Source organism: Mustela putorius, unplaced genomic scaffold (assembly GCF_011764305.1).
Source record: "Mustela putorius furo isolate JIRA1106 unplaced genomic scaffold, ASM1176430v1.1 tig00003962_pilon_pilon_pilon, whole genome shotgun sequence".
In the NCBI taxonomy this organism is placed as follows: domain Eukaryota; kingdom Metazoa; phylum Chordata; class Mammalia; order Carnivora; family Mustelidae; genus Mustela; species Mustela putorius.
The window spans coordinates 14,093,429-14,118,098 of record NW_025422106.1 but is presented as its reverse complement, the minus strand read 5'-3'; the positions used below and the strand labels follow the sequence as shown (position 1 = coordinate 14,118,098).

At 38.4% G+C, this 24,670-nt stretch overlaps 2 protein-coding genes across 13 annotated transcripts in view; both read left to right on the top strand.

Moving 5' to 3' along the window:
* The window catches only part of PPM1D (protein phosphatase, Mg2+/Mn2+ dependent 1D), a 42,509-nt gene extending 39,270 nt beyond the window's left edge, over window positions 1–3,239 (top strand). For both annotated transcript variants that reach the window (XM_045070065.1, XM_045070064.1), the window contains exon 6: window positions 1,752–3,239. In XM_045070065.1, coding sequence (XP_044926000.1) covers window positions 1,752–2,309 — 558 coding nt within the window. In that variant the 3' untranslated portion in view covers window positions 2,310–3,239. The remainder of the gene's footprint in view (window positions 1–1,751) is intronic.
* A 10,453-nt stretch (window positions 3,240–13,692) lies between these two features.
* BCAS3 (BCAS3 microtubule associated cell migration factor) overlaps window positions 13,693–24,670 on the top strand; it is a 584,626-nt gene continuing 573,648 nt past the window's right edge. For all 11 annotated transcript variants that reach the window (XM_013053630.1, XM_045070195.1, XM_004747243.2 and 8 more), the window contains exons 1-4: window positions 13,693–13,783; window positions 15,188–15,275; window positions 17,754–17,808; window positions 24,075–24,150. In XM_013053630.1, the coding sequence (XP_012909084.1) occupies window positions 15,205–15,275; window positions 17,754–17,808; window positions 24,075–24,150 (202 nt within the window). In that variant the 5' untranslated portion in view covers window positions 13,693–13,783; window positions 15,188–15,204. The remainder of the gene's footprint in view (window positions 13,784–15,187; window positions 15,276–17,753; window positions 17,809–24,074; window positions 24,151–24,670) is intronic.

Below are 24,670 nucleotides of genomic sequence, written 5' to 3'. Positions count from 1 at the left end.
CGTATTAACTCTGAAATTGTTCCACTGGTTTTCTTTTATAAAGGAATTCCATCTAATAGCTAACCTTATTTTACAAACTAGAGCAGCATGTTCTATTCCTACCAATGGCTTGGTTATTACTTTCTTTTGCCTAATTTAGTGATGTGACTGGTAGTAGGAAGCCTTCTCTGTCTGCCTGATCTTACTGTAAATCCTTTTTTCTTTATTAAAGCAGGACAAACTCTGGCTCAACAATTTATTATGAGTAGGTATAGTTTTCTGTGATTATCCAGAACATGCTTGTGACCAGGGTAGGTATTGGAATCAACCTATTGCAAAAGGATGAGCTCACATACATCTCTTGCTGATATTTTTGAAAGCCATATGTAAATATTCTGGAATGAAGACTATCCTGTTACCTTTCTCAACACTGATACTTTGAAACAAGATTGCTACCTAACACCTAGTCAGTGTTAAAACAGATAAGAAAAGGGGCTGGGTGGCTCAGTTGGTTAAGGTCTGCGTTTGGCTCAGGTCATGATCCCAGGGTCTTAAGATGGAGCCTGCATTTGGGGGGGTGGGTTCCCTGCTCAGCAGGGAGCTTTCTTCTCTTTTTCCCTCTGCCATTCCCTCTCGCTTGTGCTTTTTGGCTCTCTCTTACTTCTCTGTCAAATAAATAAAATCTTTAAAATATAAAATAAAACAGATAAGAATAATTGTGGTTTCAGTAAACTATGCAGTGTTAAAGAAATAAATGAATCAATTCTTTCTGCAGAAAGAAAGAGTATTTTCCTAGTAAATAAAGAAAAAAAACCCACAAAAAAAAGCAGCAGCAGCAGCAGCAGAAACAGCAATGTTTTTGAGGCAGTCCCAAATTAGGAACCGGGGTTTCTCATCTCTAGCTTCCAGTTGACCTAAAGTCAATACATTTTTTTCCATTAAAGTATGTTCATTCATGTTTATGGTGAGATTGAAATGCTTTTGGGTGGCTTAAATTTCCCTTTTCTTCTCAATTCTAGAACCATTAAAGGAAACATTCTTTTTATAAGTATACTTTTCTATAGCGTTTTTTTGAAAGGCGTTTATTTCTAAGGGATTTTTATATCAGAGGAAGACCAGATAATATGTTTTCATTTATCCTTCTACAAAGGGTTTACTTCAGATTATATTAATATTTTAATAAATGACTTGATTAAAGGAGAAAAGATTTGAGGGAAATGTTATGTACTTGAGGGAGACAGTATTTATGCTTAAACTCTGTTCTTGAGGAACTATTAACAATGATTTTATAAAGTATTAGTACTATGAGAGATTTGGGTTTGATAGGAAAAATATTCTGAGTATATGTAGATCTAGGACACTGTATCTAAACGAGTGGTGCATATCTAAATGACCCGTCAAGCTTTTAAAAAAAGAATACCTGAAAGTTTCCATATAATTTTCATTTATTTCTTTGAGAGTTGCCCCAGCCATGTTCTCTAGATTCTCAGACATCCTGCTTTTCTCAAGTTCTAGAACAGTCTCTAGTGTTTGGGAGATAGGTACAAAGCAAGAGTACGAGTTTGCAGTATGACATTATTGCTTTAATGTTGCAGTTTACATTTTCTCTACTACTGAATATTCAGAAATGAGAATATAGAAAAAAATAAGTAAGAAATTAACCAACCAACCAAATTTTTCACTTATTCTAATGAAACTTCATCTTGTCTTCTAATGATTAAGCTGAATTCTATGATAAATTATTTATTTGGCTTACCTTTCTTGTTTTTTAGTCACTGGAGGAGGACCCATGGCCACGGCTGAACTCTAAGGACCATGTACCTGCCCTTATTCATAGTAATGCCTTCTCAGAGAATTATGTAGAAGTCCCAGCGGAGGTAGCTCGAGGGAATGTCCAGCCGGCAGTCATACCCTCAAAAGATCCAGAGCCACTTGAAGAAAATTGCACTAAAGCCCTGACTTTAAGGATACATGATTCTTTGAATAATAGCCTGTCAGTTGGCCTTGTGCCTACCAATTCAACAAATACCATCATGGACCAAAAAAATGTAAAGATGTCAACTCCAGGTCAAATGAAAGCCCAAGAAGTTGAAAGAACCCCTCCAGCAAACTTTAAAAGGACATTAGAAGAATCCAATTCTGGCCCTCTCATGAAGAAGCACAGACGAAATGGTTTAAGTCGAAGTAGTGGTGCTCAGCCTGCAAGCCTCCCCACCAGCTCACAGCGAAAGAACTCTGTTAAACTTACCATGCGACGCAGACTTCGGGGCCAGAAGAAAATTGGAAATCCTTTACTTCATCAGCACAGAAAAACTGTTTGTGTCTGCTGAAATGTATATGAAAAATGTTTTTTTTTCCAAACTTAGGATTTAAGAGGGCTTTTTGAAGTTGGTGCAGAACTTGAACTTTTTTTAAGGGGACAAAATAAAAATAGTATACAGTTTGACTTTTTGGAATTCAACAGTTTTATCTTGGCCTTGTACTTGCTTGTATTATAAATGTGAATTTTGTAGATGTTAGGGTATAAGTTGCTGTAAAATGTGTGTAAATTTGTATACTTTCACACAAACTCAGTCTCTTACTCTGATACACAGTAAATGTAACAACAGGGCTAAAAGTTAAAAAAAATCAAAAGAATCTATTAGATTTTAGAAATACATTTAAACTTTTAAAAATGCTTATTAAGAAATTTGTATAAGTCACTTGTGATGAAAACTACACAACTTTTTAAAGTAAATTATTAAGCAAACTGGAAAAGTGATGTATTTTCATAGTGACCTGTGTTCCACTTAATGTTTCTTAGAGACAGCTAGTGTCTTTTAAAAATTATTTTTTATTTCTAATTTCATAATTCAGAACTAAATTTTTCATAGCAAAAGTGTTGAGCCATGCTGAAAGTAGCTTGGTGTTAGTCTCCCTGTTCTAATTAAAATACTATGCAGTATCTCTTAATTCAGTAGCATTTTCTGAAACCTTAATCATCCGATATACTCCCCAAATCTTTGGAGTAGAAGGAGGTGTGTTTGCCTAAAAAGGTGTCCCTCTCAATCATCCCAGACACTCAGTGGCATTATTAGGTTTTAAAGTAGTTATTCTTTTCTCGTGTTTGCATAAAATATGTGAAGTTTTTCTTGCTATTTCAATAACAGATGGTGCTGCTAATTCCCAACATTTCTTAAATTATTTTATATATCATACAGTTTTCATTGATTATGTGGATATATGTTTGTTCATCTAATAAATCAGTGAACTGTTCCTGATGTTGCTGGATTTTTGTTGGTTTGTTTTAATGACAGAAACTTTGTGTTTTGCCTTGATCATGCTTTAGAGTAACAACTTAAAAATATATGTAATGTTTATTTTTGTACTCTTCACTTTTTAATTTTAATTTAGAATACATTGAAACAGGCCAAATACCAACAAAAGAATATGGTTAAGAATATGGTGAAGCTAGTTATGGCTTATAAACATTTGATGAGATACTATGTTGCACTTAATAATACAGGAAAAAACCAAGACACTTAGTGTCATTTTGGTGTGATGAATTGTTCTACAATAAGAAAAAATTTAAATTTATTAATTTAGAAGATCTCTTATTAAGAGATTGAAGAGTTAATTCATGCATTCAATATCCACAATATGCTGGGAACTGCGCAATTGGAAGCATACCAGTTTTCAGTAACAAGATTGAGAACCAGGGGTCCAGGTAAAACAATTGTGGCTAGCTCCTTAAGAAGGATTTATAGTTACCTAAGAGGGATTTTTTTTTTAGGGTTTTATTCATTAGAAAGCGTATGAATGGGGAGATAAGGAGAAGCAGACTCCCCACTGAGCAGGTAGCCTGGTGTGGGGCTCAACCCCAGGACACCGAGATCATGACGAGTAGAAGGCAGACGCTTTACTGACTGAGCCACCCAGGCACACTGAAGAGTTTGTTTTTCAGATCTTTCCAAGACAGTGATACAGCCACTAATAGATACTTTTTTTTTTTTTAAGATTGTATTTATTTATTTGACTGAGACACAGCCAGGGAGGGAACACAAGCAGGGGGAGTGGGAGAGGGAGAAGCGGGCTTTCTGTGGATCATGCCCTGAGCCAAACGAAGGCAGATGCTTAACTACTGAGCCACCCAGGCGCCCCCTAGTAAACACTTTAGAAGTCGATTTATTGTGAAGGTTTTTTCCATCCTTTATTAATTTTTTTTTATTTTTTGTTTCTTTCCCATCTTTTAGACCTGGGATACCATCTTAGGTGCACCAACGGGAATTCAACAAATCTGAATGTATATTAAAATTCATTTAGCCATTTTTACTTTTTCTGCCAGTGGTTGTAAATCCTGTATCTACATGAAATTAAAATTTCCACTTGATTAGAATAATGGATTATGTAATCTTTATTTTTCTGATACCTTTTAAAAAAGATTTATCAGTACAAGCAAGGTGAGCAGCAGGCAGAAGGAGAAGCAGGCTCCCTGCTGAGGAAGGAGCCTCATGCAGGACTGACCCGAGCCCAATGCAGATACTTAACCAGCTGAGCCACCCAAGCATGCCAGTGTAATCTTTGTTTTTTCAAACAGTTTTTTAATGTGAAAATATTACTCTTTCCTAGATCACATTTTTAGTGCAATGGAGCCCGAATTCCAGATAGTAGTAGCTATTAATACTAGTAACATTTTTGGTTGAAGACATAACTGCAAATGCTAATATTAGGCCTTTTCTGTATCTGTTCCATAAGTAATGTTTTAATGTTTGTCTTTTATTTTCTAATTTTATTTGCCTATGTGATGTAGATCAGTAGTATAATACATTATGGGAAATTTATGATAATGAAATACATTATGGGAAATTCCCACTTCAGTTCCAGAGGCAGCCAGCATTTCCCTCATCTTGTGACAATCTGCACAGACATGCAAGAGGTGTTCATTTCTTAATTATGAAGATTTTTCTTTCAGTATTTTGCAGAGCCTCCTCAATCTTTAGTATTCCCATCTATGAATATAAGTTATTTAACTGCATTATTTAACCATGTCCACTGAAAGGAAAACATTTCTTCTTTACTCATATACACCAGATATGTAAGATTTCCTACACCAAGTGATTCTCCCAATTTTCTGTAGACATCAACAGGGTGTCCTACAATTCAATTCAGTTCTGACACTTACAGAGTTACCACCAGATCCCACAAGTTAAGGGCTCAGTGTCACAAGACTGCCCTCACTTCAGAAACTAATTCCAAGTCATAGGTTTTCATACATTTCTGATCTACTGGCTGTAAATCGGTTTGCACAACCCCCTCAAGTCTGGTAATTTTTTGCTAGAACAGCTCACAAGAATTCAGGGAAACATTTACTGGTTTATTATATACAAAAGTTACAAAAGAACTTTCTAAAAAAAAGATACACCAGGTAAGGTCCAGAACAGCCCCAAGCAGAGGAGCCTCCAATCCCATTGGCTTGGGGTGAACCACCCTCACCCCATGTGTGTTCACCAACCTGGAAGCTCTGAATCCCATACTTTGGGGATTTTTATAGAGGCTTTATCATTTAGGCGTGATCAGTTGTTAATCTGAAACTCCTCCCTCCCAGGAGAAAAAGGGTGTGTTAGTGAGCCCACTGAGAAAGAGTTATCTCATTAAAACAAGAGATGTTTGTACCGGAGAAATTCCAGGGGATTTAGGACCTTTGTAAGGAATAAGAGTCAGTGACCAAAGATAAAAGTTGTTCCTAACGCCTTTATCACCTAAGAAATTACAAAGGTTTTAGATGCTCTAGCCAGGAGCCTGGGACAAAGGTCAAAATACCTGTTTCTTATTTTATCACAATATCACATCCACACACTGGTTCTTCTCAGTATTTTGAAAACAGTTCTCTACCATGTGCCTCAAAGATTAAAATATGTATTAGTTATATACTGCTGCGTAATACCTCAGAATTTAGTAGCCTTTTTTTTTTTAAGATTTTATTTATTCATTTGACAGAGATCACAAGTAGGCAGAGAGGCAGGCGCAGAGAGAGAGAGAGAGAGAGGAGGAAGCAGGCTCTCCGCGGAGCAGACAGCCCGATGTGGGGCTCAATCACGACCTGAGCCGAAGGCAGAGGCTTCAACCCACTGAGCCACACAGGCGCCCCATGAATTTAGTAGCCTTAAACAACGAACATCTTCAAGTTTCTGAGTGTTCGGAATCTGGGAACCACTAAGTTAGGCTACAGAATCATGTAGGGCCCAAGCAGGACCACAGTCAACTAAAGGCTTCACTAGGGCCTGGAGGATATGTGTTGGTAGGAAGCCTCCGTTACATGTCATGTGTGCCCTACAGGGCCTCTCAAAATATATTAGTTAACTTTCCCCTATTAGTTAAATAAATTAAATTTCTCCTAATGATAGGAGAAAGAACAAGGCAGAAGGCTCACTGACTTTTGTAACCTAACCTCAAAGATAGATACCAGTTCTGTGTTTTGTTAGTTGTATAAACCATACTGAGACAATATAGAGGCAGTTAAAAAAGGGCATGAGTATTAGGAGCTGGGCATCATTGAGGGCCATCTTGGAAGCAGTCTATCAGAATCTAGAAGTTAGAAGCATTAATCATATAAAATACAGGGGTTTTGTTTGTTTGTTTGTTTGTTTGTTTAGCACTGCATGAATGATGTTATTTTCATCTTCCAGATATCTGGGAGAAAGTTCTGTAATGGAGAGAAGTGTTTTAGTGTGTTCTTTCTTCTAAATATACTCTGTCATGAGAAAAGTTGAAAACTTAAATTTTAGTCTTTTTTTAAAAAAGATTTTTGAAAAATTTATTAGAGTATGTGTGAGTATGAGCAGGGTCGGGGAGAGGGAGAAGCAAACTACCACTGAGTAAGGACTCCCATGGGGGACTTGATACCAGCACCCGGGGGTCATGACCTGGGCTGAAGGCAGAGTCTTAACTGACTGAGCCACCCAGGCATCCCAAATATTAATCTTTAAGGCAAAATAATTTGACTGTATGAATGGTTGCATTAGGGATGACAGTATACAAACTTTGATAGTCTACTTGAATCTATTTTACCACTTAAAGTGCAATGTAGAGGGGTGCCTGGGTGGCTCTGATGGTTAAGTGTCTACCTTTGGCTCAGGTCATGATCTTGGGTTCCTGGGATTGAGCCCCACATCAAGCTCTTTGCTCAATGGGGAGTCTGTTTTTCCCTCTCCCTCTGTTGCTCCCCCTGCTTGTGTTCTCTCTTAAATAAACAAAATCTTAAAACAAATAAAGTGCAATGTAGAAAACTTTATGTTTGTATATATTGAAAACCCCATCAGGCAGTTATAATTTTTATACCAAAAAGCACATATTTTAAAAAACCCAAGAGAACAGGGACGCCTGGGTGGCTCAGTTGGTTAAGCAGCTGCCTTCGGCTCAGGTCATGATCCCAGCGTCCTGGGATCGAGTCCCACATCGGGCTCCTTGCTCAGCAGGGAGTGCTTCTCCCTCAGCCTCTGCCTGCCATTCTGTCTGCCTGTGCTCGCTCTCTCTCTGATAAATAAATAAAATCTTAAAAAAAAAAAAAAACCCAAGAGAACAGTCTGATATTCATCAAGATATTTACCATTGCTATTGCTCTTTTTTCATTCCTGATATTCTAGGCTTCCCTCTAGTATTATTGTCTGGTTTCCGATGAAAAATCTGTAGTCATTCAAATTGTGTCTTTGTCAGTAATGCATAGTTGTTCTCTGGCTGCTTTCAAGATTTTTTTCTTTGTCTTTTGTCTTCAACAGTATGATTATGAAGTTCTTATACATGGATTCCTTTGAGGCTTTCTGCTTGGGGCTTGATGAGTTTTGAATCTGCAGGTTTTTATCTTTTAGAAAACTTAGGAAGTTTTCAGCCATTTTTCCCTCAATTTTTTTTTCAGCATCACATTCTCCCCCCCCTTTTTAAAAAAAGATTGTATTTATTTATTTATTTGAGAGAGAGAAAGAGCCCAGAGGGAGGGTGGGGAGAAGCAGACTCCTGCTGAGCAAAAAAGTTTCACCCCAGGACCCTGGGATCATGACCTGAGCCCAAGACAGACACTTAACCAACAGAGCCACCCAAGCACCCTCTTTTTTTCTTTCTTTGTAACTCTTTGTTTTTCCTTTCGTTAGAACATTTGATGCTATATTTCTGAGTTGTAAAATTTCCATTTGGTTCCTTATTTTTTTTCCCATTTGGTTCTTCTTTATATCTTTGTTGAAATGTTCTGTGTTTTCATGCATGTCAAGAGGGTTCACAATTGTTTGCAGGAACATTTGTTACAGTACTGCTTTAAAGTGTGTCAGATAATCTTTGTCATTTAGGTATTCCTTTCCCTTGGCTGAAAACTAAAATATTAATGATTATCACAGTTCTACATGAAATCAGATTATTTCACCACTGCTTAAATCAGGTGATGTTTGTGAGCATCTGTTGATTATTTTTTCTGGGAGTTAGATTTTCCTGGTTCTTTCACAATTCTCTAAGTCTTTGATATGCGAATTAGGATCTGATCCTTGCTAGATATACTCTGTGAGGTCACTCTCCTGAGCTCCTCCCTCTCTACAGTCTCCATGGTACTTTACCCTCCTCTGGGGCTCCTCTTTTAAATTCTCTGGGCCGTACGCACTTCCACTACTGTGCCTACATTTGGTTCTAATCTATAAAATGTAGATAAGTAATACTACAGGCATGTAGAGCTAAATAAATGTTACCCAATATTATTTTTATTAAATTTTTAGCTTCTCAAAACTGTTATAACAGTTAATTCAGGTTTCTCAGATTTTAAAGTAGTTTTTATCTAGGGTTAGGCATGTTTGAGGGAGATAAACTATGCCCTGGGTATCATTAAAACAGCTGATGAAACTAATTTTTGGTCTTTGTCAAGAGTTTTACTTTTTGGTACATTTAATTATAAGTACAAACTCCAGATTGCAGGGTAAATTGTTGGGGTTCTGACATGTAATTTTTCCTGTTAATGAAGAGAGTTTTATGGAGAACAGAAATGAAACAAACAATCCCTTCTGCTAAAGAGCTTACATGTTAGCTAAATAGACAATAGATTTATACATTAATCTACTAGAAAAGTTACAAAGTAGTACTAATATGTCAGAGATAAAGGGAAGCCATACTTCACGATTTGCCTGATACAGTCCTACTTTACTTTTTTGCCCTGGGGAAGGGAGGGGGCAAGAAAGTATAGCCGTTAATAGAGCCTCTGGTTAGGATGATAAATTACATGGCTACTTTATAGATACTAGTTAGTTTCAAGATAATGAAAGCAATCACTATAGTTTGCTGGGCCTGAGTATGAACTGGGTGGAGGTTGAACAAATACTTAGAACTTTGAAGAATGTGGGAAAATGCTGTTTTTGAAGCCAGTTATGTCGTAACATGCAGGACAGACACATGGCAGGTACTACTGTAATTAGACAGAGATGAGGTGATATGATCTTTGTTGGTTTTGCTATTCTACAAAGTTTGGATTCTACTTTTTAGGAGATTACTACAAAAGGTAGAGTTCAAAAGTTGCAACCTAAAAATGCACCAAAGAAAGTCCATATAGTGAATGATTAGTATAGTTTTACTTCACAATTGGAGGATTTTAGAGAAACGTGGTTTTTAAAAATAGATTTTTTTTTTAGAGCAGTTATAGGTCCATGGAAAAACTGAGCAGATATTCCATATATGCCCTTTCCTAACTAGTTTCCTATCACTTTCTACTGCTAAAACACATTTATAGTCTCCCTTGTTATAAAAATCCCCAATCAGAGGGATACAATTGATGAACCTATGCTTGATGATCATTATTTTTTTTAACCTCTTTGGGTGTTTTTTTTTTTCCATTTCAATTGACTAGAAATTAAAATATTAATGTTTATCATGGTTCTGTGAAATCAGATTTTTCCACCACTGCTTGAATCATGTGATTATTGTTCATGTGTTTTTGGTGGCCAGGGTAAGTGAGGCTTGCTTGAAGCTAAAAAGGAATCTTAATCCTACTGAAATGAAAATTCACAATAAAGTACAAACCGATCTTGAAACTGGTTTTCATATGAATAATTCCTTGACTTTATGGAGATTTTTGGTTTTGATTCAGAGGGCCATAGGAGAGGCAATTTTAGTCCTTAGTGATTTATTATAATGTTATTATTATAATTGTAGCAACTGGAATAAGACAGAATTCTGGCTCAAAGTCACTCTTTTTTTTTTTTTAAGATTTTATTTATTTATTTTATTTATTTGACAGAGAGAGGGAGATCACAAGTAGGCAGAGAGGCAGGCAGAGAGAGATGGGGTAGCAGGCTCCCCGCTGAACAGAGAGCCCAACACCGGACTCGATCCCAGGACCTCGAGATCGTGACCCGAGCCGAAGGCAGAGGCTTAACCCACTGAGCCACTCAGGCGCCCCTCGAAGTCACTCTTTTACACTGAAAATCAGTTTCCTCGCCGGGACTGCTCAGCCATAAGAACAGATATTGAAAAGTTTCCCCACATCCTAATGCTTTGAAATGACTCATAAGCGGATAATGTGTGCTAAGTACCGTCAAGTTATTTCCACTCAAAAAAATGATCCCTACAAATTTTGTTCGCTCTCTGTTTGAAGTCTCATGAGAGAATTTCACCCATTTTGGTGGAGGAAAAAATGGAGTAATTAATTAGACATGGTTGGTTAATTCATAACTAGAACTAGTTAATTTGGAGAAATTTCTAACTGGTTTTAAGAATTTGAAATTTATTTACTCCTCATAAAAATTCTAGGAGGCTCTGGGTGCCTGGGTGGCTCGGTGGGTTAGGGCCTCTGCCTTCAGCTCCGGTCATGATCTCAGGGTCCTGGATCGGGCCCCGTGTCTGGCTCTCTGCTCCTCGGGGAGCCTGCTTCCCTATCTCTCTCTCTCTGCCTGCCTCTTTGCCTGCTTGTGATCTCTGTCTGTCAAGTGAATAAATGGAATCTTTAAAAAAAATTATAGGAGGCTCATAATAGTCTTTTTACAATTTATAAAGGAAGCAACGAAAGCACAGAAATTCACCCCCCACCAAAATGTATAATGTCATCAGTGTTTATCCTACCCATAAATGTCATCGCTTAGTTGTTCAAGCCCCAAACACAAATCCTTGATTCTCTTTTTCCCTTCTATCCTACAACCAACCCAATATCAAGATCTTTCAATTTTCTCTTCCAAAATATTTTGAAGTTGGTTTCTTTTCACCTCTACTGCTTCACTTTGACACCTAGTTCTGGACTGCATCTATGACCTTGTCTACTGAAATAGCTTCTCTACTTGTCCCACTGCTTTCACTCTTGTTCCCTCCCTGACAATAGTTTATTATATGTACAGTTGCTAGATTGGTCTTTTAGAAATGTAAATATGGTTATGATACTTTCTGGTTGAAAGTCCTCCAAAAGATTCCCACACTCGAATAAAAATTGAAACTCCTTATAATTCTGTACAAGACCATTCTCCATCTGGTCACTGCTTAACTCTCCTAACTAGTTGGCTATTGATTTCTACTTATTTCACTTTGCTTAAACCATACTGTTTTTCTCATTCCTCATCAGAATTCATTCCCTTCTTAGGGCCTTGGTACTTGTTCCTTTTATCTGAACTGCTTTTCTCTCAGAGTCGTTTTCTCACGTACTTCAGTAAAGTCTTTGTTCAAATGTCATCTCCTGAGAGGCATTCCCCGGATGAATTAAGCTATCCATTTTTCTGGCTTATTATGTTTTTTTCTATAGCATTTTACACTACTTGAATTTCTCTGTTTATTTCTGTCTTCCCATCAGAATGTAAATTCTCTGGCTGAGGTAAGCACATTTGATTTATTGCTGTACCTCTGGAGCTTAGACACCTCTGACACTTAACAGGTACTCAAATATTTGTTGAATGAATGAATGCATGAACTTGTGTACAAGGATATTCTTTATGATTGTTTGTTTCTTTGTTTTTTCCATGGAGAATGCTTTGTAGAGGAATAGTCAGAGAGCTATGAAGTTTAACAATGCATATGAAATAGCTATGTAAACTGAATAACCTTATATAAATGCTGGTTATCCCACTTGTGATTATTACCCTCTGGATATCCTCTTTATTCCTGCTCTGGGTCTGGACAACATGAAAACAGTAATTATTTAATTCAAATAAGTCTGAATTTTGAAATATCTGTTGTATTCAGGGCGGTTAAGTGTTAAAAGAGATTCAACAATGTGAAAACTTCAGTCTTCTAATGCCTAGGAAAAATTTAACTTTCTAGTTGGGGAAATTGAGATATGCACAAGGGAACTCCAGGCGATTTCAAATACAACAAAGAAGTAATAGTGGTAGAGAGCAGTAAGAGCAAAAAGAATTTAGCGTGTTGGAAAGATTCTTCCATTAGTGGGTTTAATGTGGGAAGCAAATCTTAAAAGGCTGATGGTGCTTGGAATTTGTGTGCGTAGTGGAAGACAAATGTTCAGAATCTTTTATTAGCCAATATGTTCAAACATTAGCCGGAGAAACAGCACTTTGGGTGTGCTCTATATTGGCACTGATAGGGTGTCAAGAGCAAATGGATGGTTTCTTGGCTATATCTACAGCTACATCCGTATCTCTATTCTCTCTCTCTAGTACCCGATTAACTGCATATTTCGTTGAGGTAGTTTCTCTACTACATTCTCCATTGTGCTTAAAACCTCCTTAGAATGTTTTTTTAAAGATTTTATTTATTTATTTTACAGAGATCACAAGTAGTCAGAGAGGCAGGCAGAGAGAGAGAGGGGGAAGCAGGCTCCTGCTGAGCAGAGACCCCGATGTGGGGCTCGATCCCAGGACCCCGAGATCATGACGTGAGCCGAAAGCAGAGGCTTAACCACTGACCCACCCAGGTGCCCCCCTCCTTAGAATTTTTAAAGCCGTTTCAGCCAATTTTTTTTTACAAACCTCATGCCTATTAAAAAGTCATATCCTCACGGGACTGCCGTATTACTTATGATAATACTTATGAAGTGCTTGAGACTTGCTGAACATTTGTTCAATAAATCAATAAATTTTATCATTATTAAAAAAGAATGTAGCTGACGCAATATCTCTAATGAAATCGCGATCTCTTCCATAGGGGAGATGTAAAGAAATAAAGGAGTCAGGCGGGATCCACCAACCTCGTTCAAATTCACAGGATCATCGGCCGCACCCCTCATTTAGATCAATAACTCCTTGGCTCTAGAGCTGCCCACCTCGCAAGCCGGCCTAGGCTCCCGGAAGATAAACACATCGAAAAGGGCGGGGAAGGAGGCGGGCTCGGAATGGGTGAGTGGCCAGCAGAAAGTGATTGGCAGCTGCCATGTCCACGTGCTTTGAGCTTCGAACTAGCTGTCGCGAGAATTCGATGTAAACAGACCGGTCCCCGGACCTCAGGCTCCCAGCCCGAGACGCTCAGCTGAAGTGCAAAGGAGCCTGCGGCATGATTCTTTTTGATAAAGCCACGTAGGTGTGCTGTCTGCAAAGAAAAACAGACGTGTTTGTAACTCTCCCTACCTGCCTGCGTTCGCAACCGAACCTGACCCCTCGGCATCACCCGAACTTACATACTGTTTTGTTGTCCATGGAGCCCCAGCGGATTGGATAAATTCAGGAGGCGGGTCCGCCTCTTTTCTACTTGCTGGTTGGCGAAGCTGACCTCCAAGGGCGGTGCCCGGCGGTAGACAGTTTCCTTCTGGGATTGGCTAGAAAAGTAGTTCCGCTGAGGCGTGGTAGGAAGTGGTAGCCGTCAATCACAAGGGGAGACTCCAAACAGTGAGCCTTGAGCTGGAGAACAGCGTTTACCGGCGGGGCGGCCGGTGAGAGGGCTGGTGGGGCTGTGGCTTTGGGGAGGCTTGGAGAGGACGAGGGGCAAGCAGCGTGAGCGGAGAGGGCTTGGCTGGCAGAGATTCGACGAGGGAGAGCTAGCGAGAATGGAGGGGGAGGGGAGGAAGGGCAAGGGGCCAGAGGGCGGCCGGGGGCAGCGGTGGCTCTGCGTTGGAGGTTAAGTGGGTAGAGCTGTGTTAGTGTGTCTCAGGAGAGTGGGGCCTGAGGGGCTGGCGAGGGTCGTCCTCAGGGCACAGGCCCATAAAGGACATTTCTTGGGAGGCTGTGCTTCGGGAAATAAAGGGTGGAATGGAAATGGGAGGGCTGAGGAGCTGGTGGTGAAGATACCTGGGCCAGGTGGGGCAAAGGGTGTTTTTGTAGTAGCAGATGAGACTCCACAGTTTGTGAATTTTCAAATACGGTGACAGAATCCTCCCTCCTTAGAAGTGATGGTTTTAGGGGCTTTCAGGATTAGTTCCAGGCTGTGGACTTTCCTGAGCCCTGAAAGAGATGGTTAATATTGCTGTCATTCCTTTTTTAACCTTAACCAAGTACACTCCATACTCTTAAACCTCCCAAGTGATTCAGATGCTTATTGGACATCCAAGGGTCAGGATTCAGTGATGTGACAGGAAAGGATAAGGGGCTTCTAATGTCATATAAGTTTTTATTACTTATTTAGGCTCTGGTGTTCAGGTTACAGTAGCAGGGGGTTGACAAATATGGTTTAAAAACTCGTTAGATTATGACCATGCAGTCCTTTTTCTTTTTTTTTTTTTGGTAGCTATAATTGGCATATAACATTATATTAGTTCTAGGTGTAAAACATAATGTTTTGATATTTGTACATATTGTGCAATGATCATCACAATAAGTCTAGTTAACATTTATCACTATACATAGTTACAGTATGCAGTCTTGCTCCTAGTTTTCCAACAGTCTTAGTTGGAAGGTATCAATTATTTCACTGTTCCATTTGGTCTCGAAGTATTGTGCCAAGTGTGTTTTCACTATTTCAGGATTTTAGTACATTCTCTAATTTTGACTCACAGAGATAGCACATTTGTTTTTATTAAGAGATCTTGTGCTAGACTCTCCATCCCTTACCTTTCTAGATTATGTTAACAGAGGATCAGAAGGTCCAGAAAGAAAGAGTCTTAACTTCTGTGGTTCTAAGGCTTAGTCCAAATAAAAAAAATTCATGATAATTAGAAAACTTCTTTATCTACTTCCTCTCCTAATATCTACCCTTTCTCATGTAATGGGGCTTGCTGGGAAGGTTTCCTACATTTTAGGCATTTTCCATAAGGGATCTCAAGTGGGCAACCATAAACCCTCACTCCTACCCACAACAATAATAATCAATTTTTTTTTCTGTCTCTTTGTGCTGGAAACAGGTTTAGCGAATGAAGCTATGGCTACAGATTCTCCCCGAAGACCCAGTCGTTGTACTGGTGGAGTTGTGGTCCGCCCCCAGGCTGTCACGTAAGCAAATTTCTGATAAGCCTAAAAGCTAAAGAAACTTTGCTCAGAATAGTAACTAATGTTCACGTTTCCTTTTTGAACATCTACTTAATTTTACCTTTACAGGATGATAAATATTGCCAAGACCAAATAAAAGGAGTAATTGGAGGATCAAGTGAATGTTATTCATATTTATAGAGTACATCAAAAGCACTATGCTAAATCCTAAGGAGTAATGTTTTTTTAAACTCCAGTTTCAAAAATTCATGGCTTATTAATTAGATCGATTCAGTGGATCAGGACCATTATTTAAAAAATGAAATGGCATATTATAGAAAATATAGTTGGGAGTATTCTATTGTGACACACACTATTCATATGAACGTATGTTGACCAGATGCTGATGTAAAATGTATCTCTTATCTAGGTCTTAGTCAGAAGGTTTCAAAGTCAGTGTCATAAAGAACATTCTATATTTTAAGCATTTTTTGCCAAAGCCTGCTTATACTTTCTAGGAGCTTATGATCTAATGTGGTTTTAAGAGATGTATACTTGAAATCACTATAATCAATAAAAAAGGTATCAGCAAAACGTGAGAATTGGGAGGAAATATTTTAGTGGGAGTATTTAGTGGGGATATTTTAGTATTTCAGATCCTAAAGGGTTTTATTAAGAAGCTAACATAATGTGCTTTAAAGGCTGAGTAGAGTTTGGGTAATTAGAATCAAAGGAACATTTTAGACAAAGGGAATAAGGTGAGCAGATGTAGGTAGGGCAAGCTCTTTTTATAAATGAAATATAGGGAAGTTGACCTATATAAAGTCGGTTAGAGTGGACAGTGAAGATCCTTCAGTATCTATGTAAGGAGGTGAAACTTTTCTACCTTTTAAAATGTTCATAAGGGAATTGTAGCATTTTATATTATTCCCTTGGGCAGTTTGGCATGTTACATAAAGATTGCCCTCTCAGACTAAGAAAGGTATATGTATAATACAGTATCTTACTATAATACATCTGTTTTTTTTTCCTCTTGCATTTCCCTGGGCCATACTTCTTTGCTAACTGTGGGCCATGGCAACAAGTTAAACATTTTACTAGCTATGAGTTAGGTACTCTTTCAGGTGAAGAAACCAACGCAGGGAGAAATTAAGTAAATTATCTTCAGGAAAAGCCAAGAAGGGGAACCTGGATCAAACCCAGGCAATTTGTCCCCAGAGTCTATGCATTTAGGCAGTATTCTGTGTTGCCTCACCATATGGTATCCAACTTATATTGCTTTTTATTATTCAATACATAATTTTAGTGTTTAAAAAAAATCTTTTATATATTTGTATTCTTTTAACAAATAATGCTCGAGCATCTACTCCATGCCTGAAGTATGGGCTTGTAGATTCTGGAGGTAGAAGGTAAACATGAGAGTTGGAGTCCTTTCTGTAGGACAGTTTACATTCTAGTGGGGGAAACCGTATATAAGAAAAGTGATTACAGACTCTGATCAGTGCCTGGTGAGCTATGATACAGAATGATAGTGAGGAGTCTGACTTCAGGCTGTCAGGAAAGTCCTTTCTGAGAAGGTAATGCTTAAGCTGGAGAAATGAAAGGGATGGAAAAGCAGAAAGAAAGCTGGCGTAAAGGTCTTGACTGAAAGAGCTTGGTGTATTCTAGGAATGGAAGTTGCAGATGATGGAAGCAGAGTGAGGAGAGTGGCAAAAAAATGAGCGGGGAGAGGCAGGCCTAATCAAATTGTTGTGTGCGTGTTTTTTGTTTTTATTCGGCCTAATCAGTTTTTGTAGCTATTGGAGGCATATTGCTTTTTTATTGGATTTAGAATAACTCATAGGAGTTTCTTCAAATGTAATTTTTCACATGGAATGAAATGAATTTGATTTGGTATTTTGAAGAATTTTTTTTCCCACTTGCTGACATCCATATGCTTCCATTTAAAATCTCTCAGTGACCTTAACAGTATCATTTTTCTTAACTTTTATGTGTTTTAATATTTTCCCATGTCTTGTCTATGGCAAAAATTCTTTTTTTTGGACTTCTTAGTATCTCCTAATACCTGCCCTGCACCTGCAGCAAAATGCAGATTGATTTTGCTATATACAGGTAAGGGACTAGGTGCTAACCAATTTAAAGAGAAGGTCACTAAGGACTGAGTCATCAGCCACAGTTCTTCTTGCTCTGACTGGGGAATTCTTTTGCTTTGACTCAAGAGGAAGATCCTGTCTTAGCCTTGTGTCATCACAAGTTAGAATCTGTATGTCAAATTAAGAGAGCATGACTTTTAAGAAGAGATGCTGTTTAAAAAGATTAATATCTCATCTCCATTTCATTTAATAACATTATACAAAGAAACTGGAAAGCAAGTTAACAGAATTATTGGTTGATGATATTTATAAATAAAGTGAGTAGCTTTCTTAAGGCTTAGAGAAAGAGCTTTTCCATGTTTTGTTTTAAGATGTCAGGATCAATTTTATCCATTTCACCTTTTTTCAGGGAGCAGTCCTACATGGAAAGTGTTGTGACTTTTCTACAGGACGTTGTGCCACAGGTAAGTAAGTAAGAAATATAGTAGGTTTTACCATTGGCCAGGGATATTCTGAAATGTTCTCTTTCCTAAGCTTGACACTGGTATCATGAATTTCAGAAAGATTTTTAACGTTTTAACATCCTGAGCATTGGTAGGGTAGAACTATACATGTTAGTATTACAAGTGCCTTAGTTTTGCATTGTTTGTGGCACAATTATTCCTCAAGACTTGCTCTCCTAAGAGGAATCAAGGTGAGATGTTAGTTGAGAGCTGGGACTCGGGAATCTCTAGTTGGGTTCTATTTCCAGAATCTTCCTCTTACCCTAGTTAAATGTTGCCTGTCTGAAATGATCAAAGCAAAGTCTATACTTTGCATTTCATTAACTACAGATTATATTGGCTAAATACTATACTGAGCACAAATCTACATGTCTTTCATGGTGAGCAGTATCTTTATGCCAAGTGGGATATGCTTTGTTACTCTAACTTACAGGAGAAGTTGTCTCTATATAAACGTAAGAATAAAGAATGAGAGCAACCCTCCTGGGGTCATACCTAGTGCACTGTTGCCCAGATTTAACATGAGTATCACTTGGCACATGTGTTAAAAATAATCGTTTCCAGGCCCCGTCCCAGAGAGTTTGACTCAGTGGAATCGAGGTGGCATCCAGTAACTTGTGTGTGTGTGTGTGTGTAGTGAGAGCCTCTGGGGATTCTTGTGAAACAGTGGCCGTGGGAAGCTCTGTTCTGTGGGACGACTGAAAGGAAAGGTATTTTCTGCTTATGGTGATGTCAGTGTTTCCTGACTGCCAGGCTATTTGTAACCACGCAGTTGAAAAAAGGAATTCGTAGATCCAGTGTCCCAGCCTTATGACAGCAATCTAGAAAAGTCTAAAATCCAGATTTCAGTTATATTATGTAAGTTGTATTTATCAAATAAGGGAAAGTATCAGGGAATGTTGATACTCCTTTATGATGTTCATGGAAATGGGTCACCATGACAAGGTCCTTGGGCATGTAAAGGATAATAAATGCTTTCCTATTTGGAGGAACTTGGTTACTAAAGGAAGTCAAATTGCTGAAACAAGCAGAGCTTACAGCAGCATTTCAGTAAGTGTTATACATGATAGTATAGACCTAATATGTACTTGTTAAGAGAACGCGTAGCAAAGAAAGAGTGAAAATTCTTTTTTTAAAAGAATTTATTTATTTATTTGACAGAGGGAGATCACAAGTAGGCAGAGAGGCAAGCAGAGAGGAGGAAGCAGACTCCCCACTGAGCAGAGAGCCTGATGTGGGGCTCGATCCCAGGATCCTGAGACCATAACCTAAGCTGAAGGCAGAGACTTAACCCACTGAGCCATCCAGGTGCCCCGAAAGAGTAAAATTCTAAAGGACATTGGAAATAGCAGTTGAAATGAATGGAAAGGTTAGGTATTGGATGTTGGAAGGAGCTGGTTAGCCGGGTATGGTAGGCAACAGAGTTGCTGTCCAAGAGCATCTTGGACTGTGCTCGGAATGGCAGTTCTAGAGAGTAACCTGGGGCTGAAATCCAAACTGGTGTCTCTAATCTGCTCTTTCTCTTAAGCCCTGAGCCCTGGCATGAGGTTGGTTCCAAGGAAAGGGCATTTAAAAATTTTTGTAATTTGCCTACTCCTAGAGTGCCTTCTTATCACATTTTTACAAAGGCACCTTTTGTGTTAGTGGAAACCCTGCGTGGCAAGCAGTTTTTATTGGCGGGAGGAAAGAGGCTGTGGTCAGAGGCTTTGAGGGAATAGCTTGAGAGTTTGCTGGAGAAACAAGAATACCAGATTGACTAATAGATGGGAAATAGGGGAATGTTAAAATTGATAGGGTAAAAATGCTGGAGGGTAGAGGATTAATTTAGAAAAAAAGATTAATTTAGTTTTTTGAGCATTAGACATTTGGAAGGAGATAATCTCTGTAATTGCTTATGAAGATTTAGATCAGAGTAGCAACTATGGAAGTGAAGTTGTAGTCCTAGATCTAAGAATTAGAATATTCATTCAAGAAATGTATGTTATGCAGGTCATTAAATTCTGTTTACCCTGGAAATAAAGCAAAAATTCAGGCAACAGACATTTACTTGAGCATCCACTATGGGTTGGGCACTGTGTTAAGTTGAAGGGATACCTGATTCCTTTCTGTAAGGCTTTATGGTCTTGTGCAGCAGTTAGCAAACTTTCTGTGAAGGGCCAAATAAGCTTTGCAGTTCATATAATACATGTTACAACTACTTGACACTGCTTTTTATGTAAAGGAAAAGGCATGGCTCTATTAAAATAAAACTTTATTTGGGATGCCTAGGTGGCTCAGTGGGTTAAGTGTCTGTTTTCAGCTCAGGTCATGATCTCGAGGTCCTGGGATTGAGCCCCACATTAGGCTCCCTCTCCCACTCTCCCTGTTTGTGTTCCTTCTCTTGCTGTCTCTCTCTCTGTCAAATATAATAAAATCTTTAAAAACAAAATAAAACTTTATTTATATACACAGGTGGTGGGCCAGATTTGGTGACCTCTGGAAAATAGGAAAATTATATTTTTTGTTGATGTTGTGTTCCAATGCCTATTCTGGAAATCTTCAAATTCCAGGAGGCTAGGAATTGTCTTCTGAGTTCCCAAATACCCAGAAAAGGGAGAAAATGTGTTGTTAGACTGGTGTCCGCTTCTTCAGCTATTATAGATAGAGTGAATTTCCATTGTATTTAACAGGTGTTATTGATGGCTGTAGATGCTCTTAGCTGTGCTCTTTGATCTAATAATTTTACTTCTGAAAATCTTTTAAATAATAATTCAGCAAGGAAGAAAGGTAAAGCTCAGAACTTTTCAGTGTATGTGTGTCAAAAGTCTGCATTTTCAGTATAAAAAATTGTAGCCAGCCCAGATGTCAATAGAAGTCAAGCAAATTATGGTATGTGATCCCTATAGAATAATTTGCTATAACTAGAAATTATGCTTCTTGACACAATGGGTGTTATTTTCCGTACAGTGAAAAAAATGAAATACATAAACACAATATGTAAATATAGCATATCTACAATGATCGTGTCTTTAAAGTTCAATGTAAAAAAATAAAGTTCAGGGGGTGCCTGGGTGGCTCAGTGGCTTAAAGCCTCTGCCTTCAGCCTGGGCCATGATCTCAGGGTCCTGGGATTGAGCCCCGCATCAGGCTCTCTGCTCAGCAGGGAGCCTGCTTCCCTTCCTCTCTCTCTGCCTACTTGTGATGTCTCTCTGTCAAATAAATAAATAAATAAAATATTTAAAAAAATAAAGTTCAGCAATAACTTTATGCTTATGAAAGTGTGTATGTGTTAGAAACCTGTAATATTCTAAACCTTATATATATCCTTTATAGGATAAAACGACAAATAAATAAATCCTGTCAATAATGGGGTGGAAGTTTTGATTCTAAGAGGGCTAAAGTAGTTGGATGTTGGTTGAAGAAGAAAGGCTAATGATTGGGGCTGGAATGTGGGGGAAACCTTCAGGGTAGTAGTACACTGACCTCTGTTAAGATACCAAATGAAAGCTAGATGGGCACTGGGTTGAGTATGTGCCTCACTGAGAATAAAATACCCACATGTGCCTTCTCCATGGGAACGTTCAGGAAGGTACACACGAAACAGTGCTCAGCTACCTCAGTCAGCTTCACAGAATCTTCTCAAGAAGGCTTAGTAGAGAACACAAAGGAAAGAAGAAAACTTGAAGACATGGCAAAAGCATACAAGGCTTGTTTTGAAAGTCTTGTTTTCCCCCGAAAGGGGAAAAAAAAGAAGTTCAAAAATCCCAGTGTAGTGAAAGACCTCATTCAACTTTGTTTTGCTCAGCATATCGCTCAGAAATCAAAGGAGAGCATCCTGCAAATGTTGCAAAGGAATTGGGAGAAGGTTGACTAATGCCACAGGTGATAAGCAGCCTTATAATCTGCTATACTGAAGAAAACTTTGAAAAATGTTACTGCTTTACCAGATTAAAGGAGAGCATGATGTGGGGGAAAAAATTGCTTAAATGCACTGTGCTATTCAAGATTAGATGCTGGAACAGAGAAAGGACATTAGTGGAAAAACTGATGAAATCCAAATAAAGTCTGAGGCTTAATTAATAGTAATACATCAATATCAGTGACATGGTTTTGACAAATGTACCATAGCAAGGTCAGGTTTGTTAGATAGTTAACATTAGGGGAAACTGGCTGAGGGGTATCTGAGAACTCTGTACTATATTTAATAATCTAAAATTATTCCAAGATATAAAGCTTATTTTTTATTTTTTTAAAGATTTTATTTATTTGAGAGAGAGAGCGCATTCGAGTGAGAGTGGTCACACAAGCAGGGGTGGGTGTTGGGGGTATGAGTGGAGGGAAGAGGGAGAGGGAGAAGCATATTTCTCGCTGAGCAGGGAGCCTGATGCAGGGCTCAATCCCAGGACTCTGGATTGAGATTATGACCTGATCCTAAGGCTTAACTGACTGAGCCACCCATGTGTCCCTAAAGTTTATTTTTAAAAAGATTTTATTTATTTGAGAGAGAGCCAATGGGAGAGAGAGAGAGAGAGCACAAGCAGAGGGGAAGGGTAGAGGAAGAGGGAGAAGCAGACTCCCCATCTAGCAGGGAGCCAGGACCCTGAGATCATGACCTGAGCCAAAGGCAGACCCTTAATGGACTGAGCTGCCCAGGCGCCCTCCTAAAGTTTATTTTTAAAAGTATTTTCAAGGTTGAAAAGACCAAGCCCAAAGAAGAGGAAGGAAATGAGGATGAGGTGGCCAAAGATAAAGTTGATGAATTAGTTGGTTCTAGCGTAGGCTTTCCTCTTCTCCAAAGAAATTGACTGCCCTATACACATCTCATCTTTTTTTAAAAAAAGACAATAAAATTGTAAGGATTTGTAAGATAATTTCTGTTGTATAGTAAATCTATTAAAGTAGTTGTCTTTTAGTAGTATTTTCATTGTAGATGAGTTTCAGTTATACAAGTTAATAGCTTTTATGATACAGTACAGGGGCTGTAAATTGGCATGGAAATTTAAAGCAGGCTATGTATAATACAAATTATATGTGGGATGGTAGTTTTTATATGCTTTTGGATAGCTTGTGTTAAAGCATTGTTTTGTGAACTGAGTACAACTTTATAATTTGAAATATTGCAGGTCTATATTGACATTCTATTTTTTTAAAGATTTTATTTATTTATTTGAGATACCGAGATCACAAGTAGGCAGAGAGGCAGGCAGAGAGAGAGGGGGAAGCAGGCTCCCTGCTGAGCAGAGAGCCCTTTGTGGGGCTGGATCCCAGGATCCTGGGATCATGACCTGAGCAGAAGGCAAAGGCTTAACCCACTGAGCCACCCAGGTACCCCTGTTTTGACATTCTAAATGCTTATAAATATATACAATCTTTGAAACTTTTAAATAGAAACATTTGCTTTATGAAAAAATGACTCCCTTTGAATACTGATGGATACCATTGACACTTTTCCTATGATTTCGTGGCAGTTTATGCTTATCTTTGTGAACCATGCAGGCCTGCAGAAACCAGGTAATAGGTTGAGTCTAGAATCCAGACAAAAGACTGAAAAAGTAATACTGTACTTTTTTTTTCCCCACCCCCAACTCTGGCCTTTGTCTTCCACCTGAAACTGAAGGCAAGCTGGAAGAAATATTTTTGAAAATTCTCCGTAGTGTGTAATTACCTGATCATAAACACCTGGGGCTAAATAGATACATGTGGTAGTTTTATTTCTTAAGCCTTCTTATTTGTTGGCTAATGTAGGGGATGACTTACTTTTTTTTTTTTTTTAAGATTTTATTTATTTGACAGAGAGATCACAAGCAGGCAGAGAGGCAGACAGAGAGAGAGGGAGAATACCCCGCTGAGCAGAGAGCCTGATGTGGGGCTCAATCCCAGGACCCTGAGATCATGACCTGAGCCGAAGGCAGTGGCTTAACCCACTGAGCCACCCAGGCGCCCCGGGGATGATTTACTTTTTGAGTTCCTTTGCATTATAGTGATACTTCCTAGTAGGCTGTGATTATTTTATTTTAGGTTTCTGCAATTCCTTAGTAAGTTAAATTCCTTTAACCAAGATTATCAGACTCCTGGATAACTTTGTTTAGTAGTAAAAATGTTACAAAATGTGTTGGTTCCCAAGATGTTGGATTGGTGGAATTGGAGAGGGGTAAGTTTGGCTTTATTTAAGTTGCTTTGTGTCTTGAACATCAGTAATATTAGAGCTGTAAACAATTTTTATTCAGACATTTCTCTTTACTCTGCAGGCTTATAGTGGAACACCTCTAACAGAAGAAAAGGAGAAGATAGTCTGGGTCAGATTTGAAAATGCAGATTTAAATGGTATGGTTTTACTTTTTTGGGGACATATAAATTAAATGTTTGAGGTTGACCTCATTCCAAAATGAGAACTCTTACTTTAGTCAGATTACTTTCTCTTACAGTAACTTTTTAGTTTTCAAAACAAATTCATTTTTAATTTAAAAAGTAACATAATCACGCTATAGAAAGTTCATTAGAATTGATATTGTGTAAGTCTGGAAGTAACAGTTACATATAGTGGCTAACTTTAAACTTTAGGACATAAAGATTTCTTAGAAAAGAAGGTATTAATTCAAATTTGATCAGATGTTATAGGATATACCTACATAATTATCATTACTGTTGATTGTCGTAGCCTTTAGTTAATGTTTCCTGCATAGAATTTATGTCTGGATTTTTTTCCCCCAAATACATTCCTACATTCCATTTCATGGCCTCTTCATGCTCTGTTTTGCAAGGTGGCTGCCCCTTGTCAGTTTCCCAGGGTCCCTAGTCTGTTTTCTTCTGCTGAGTTTGGGAGGCACTGGTGAGAAATTGAGAG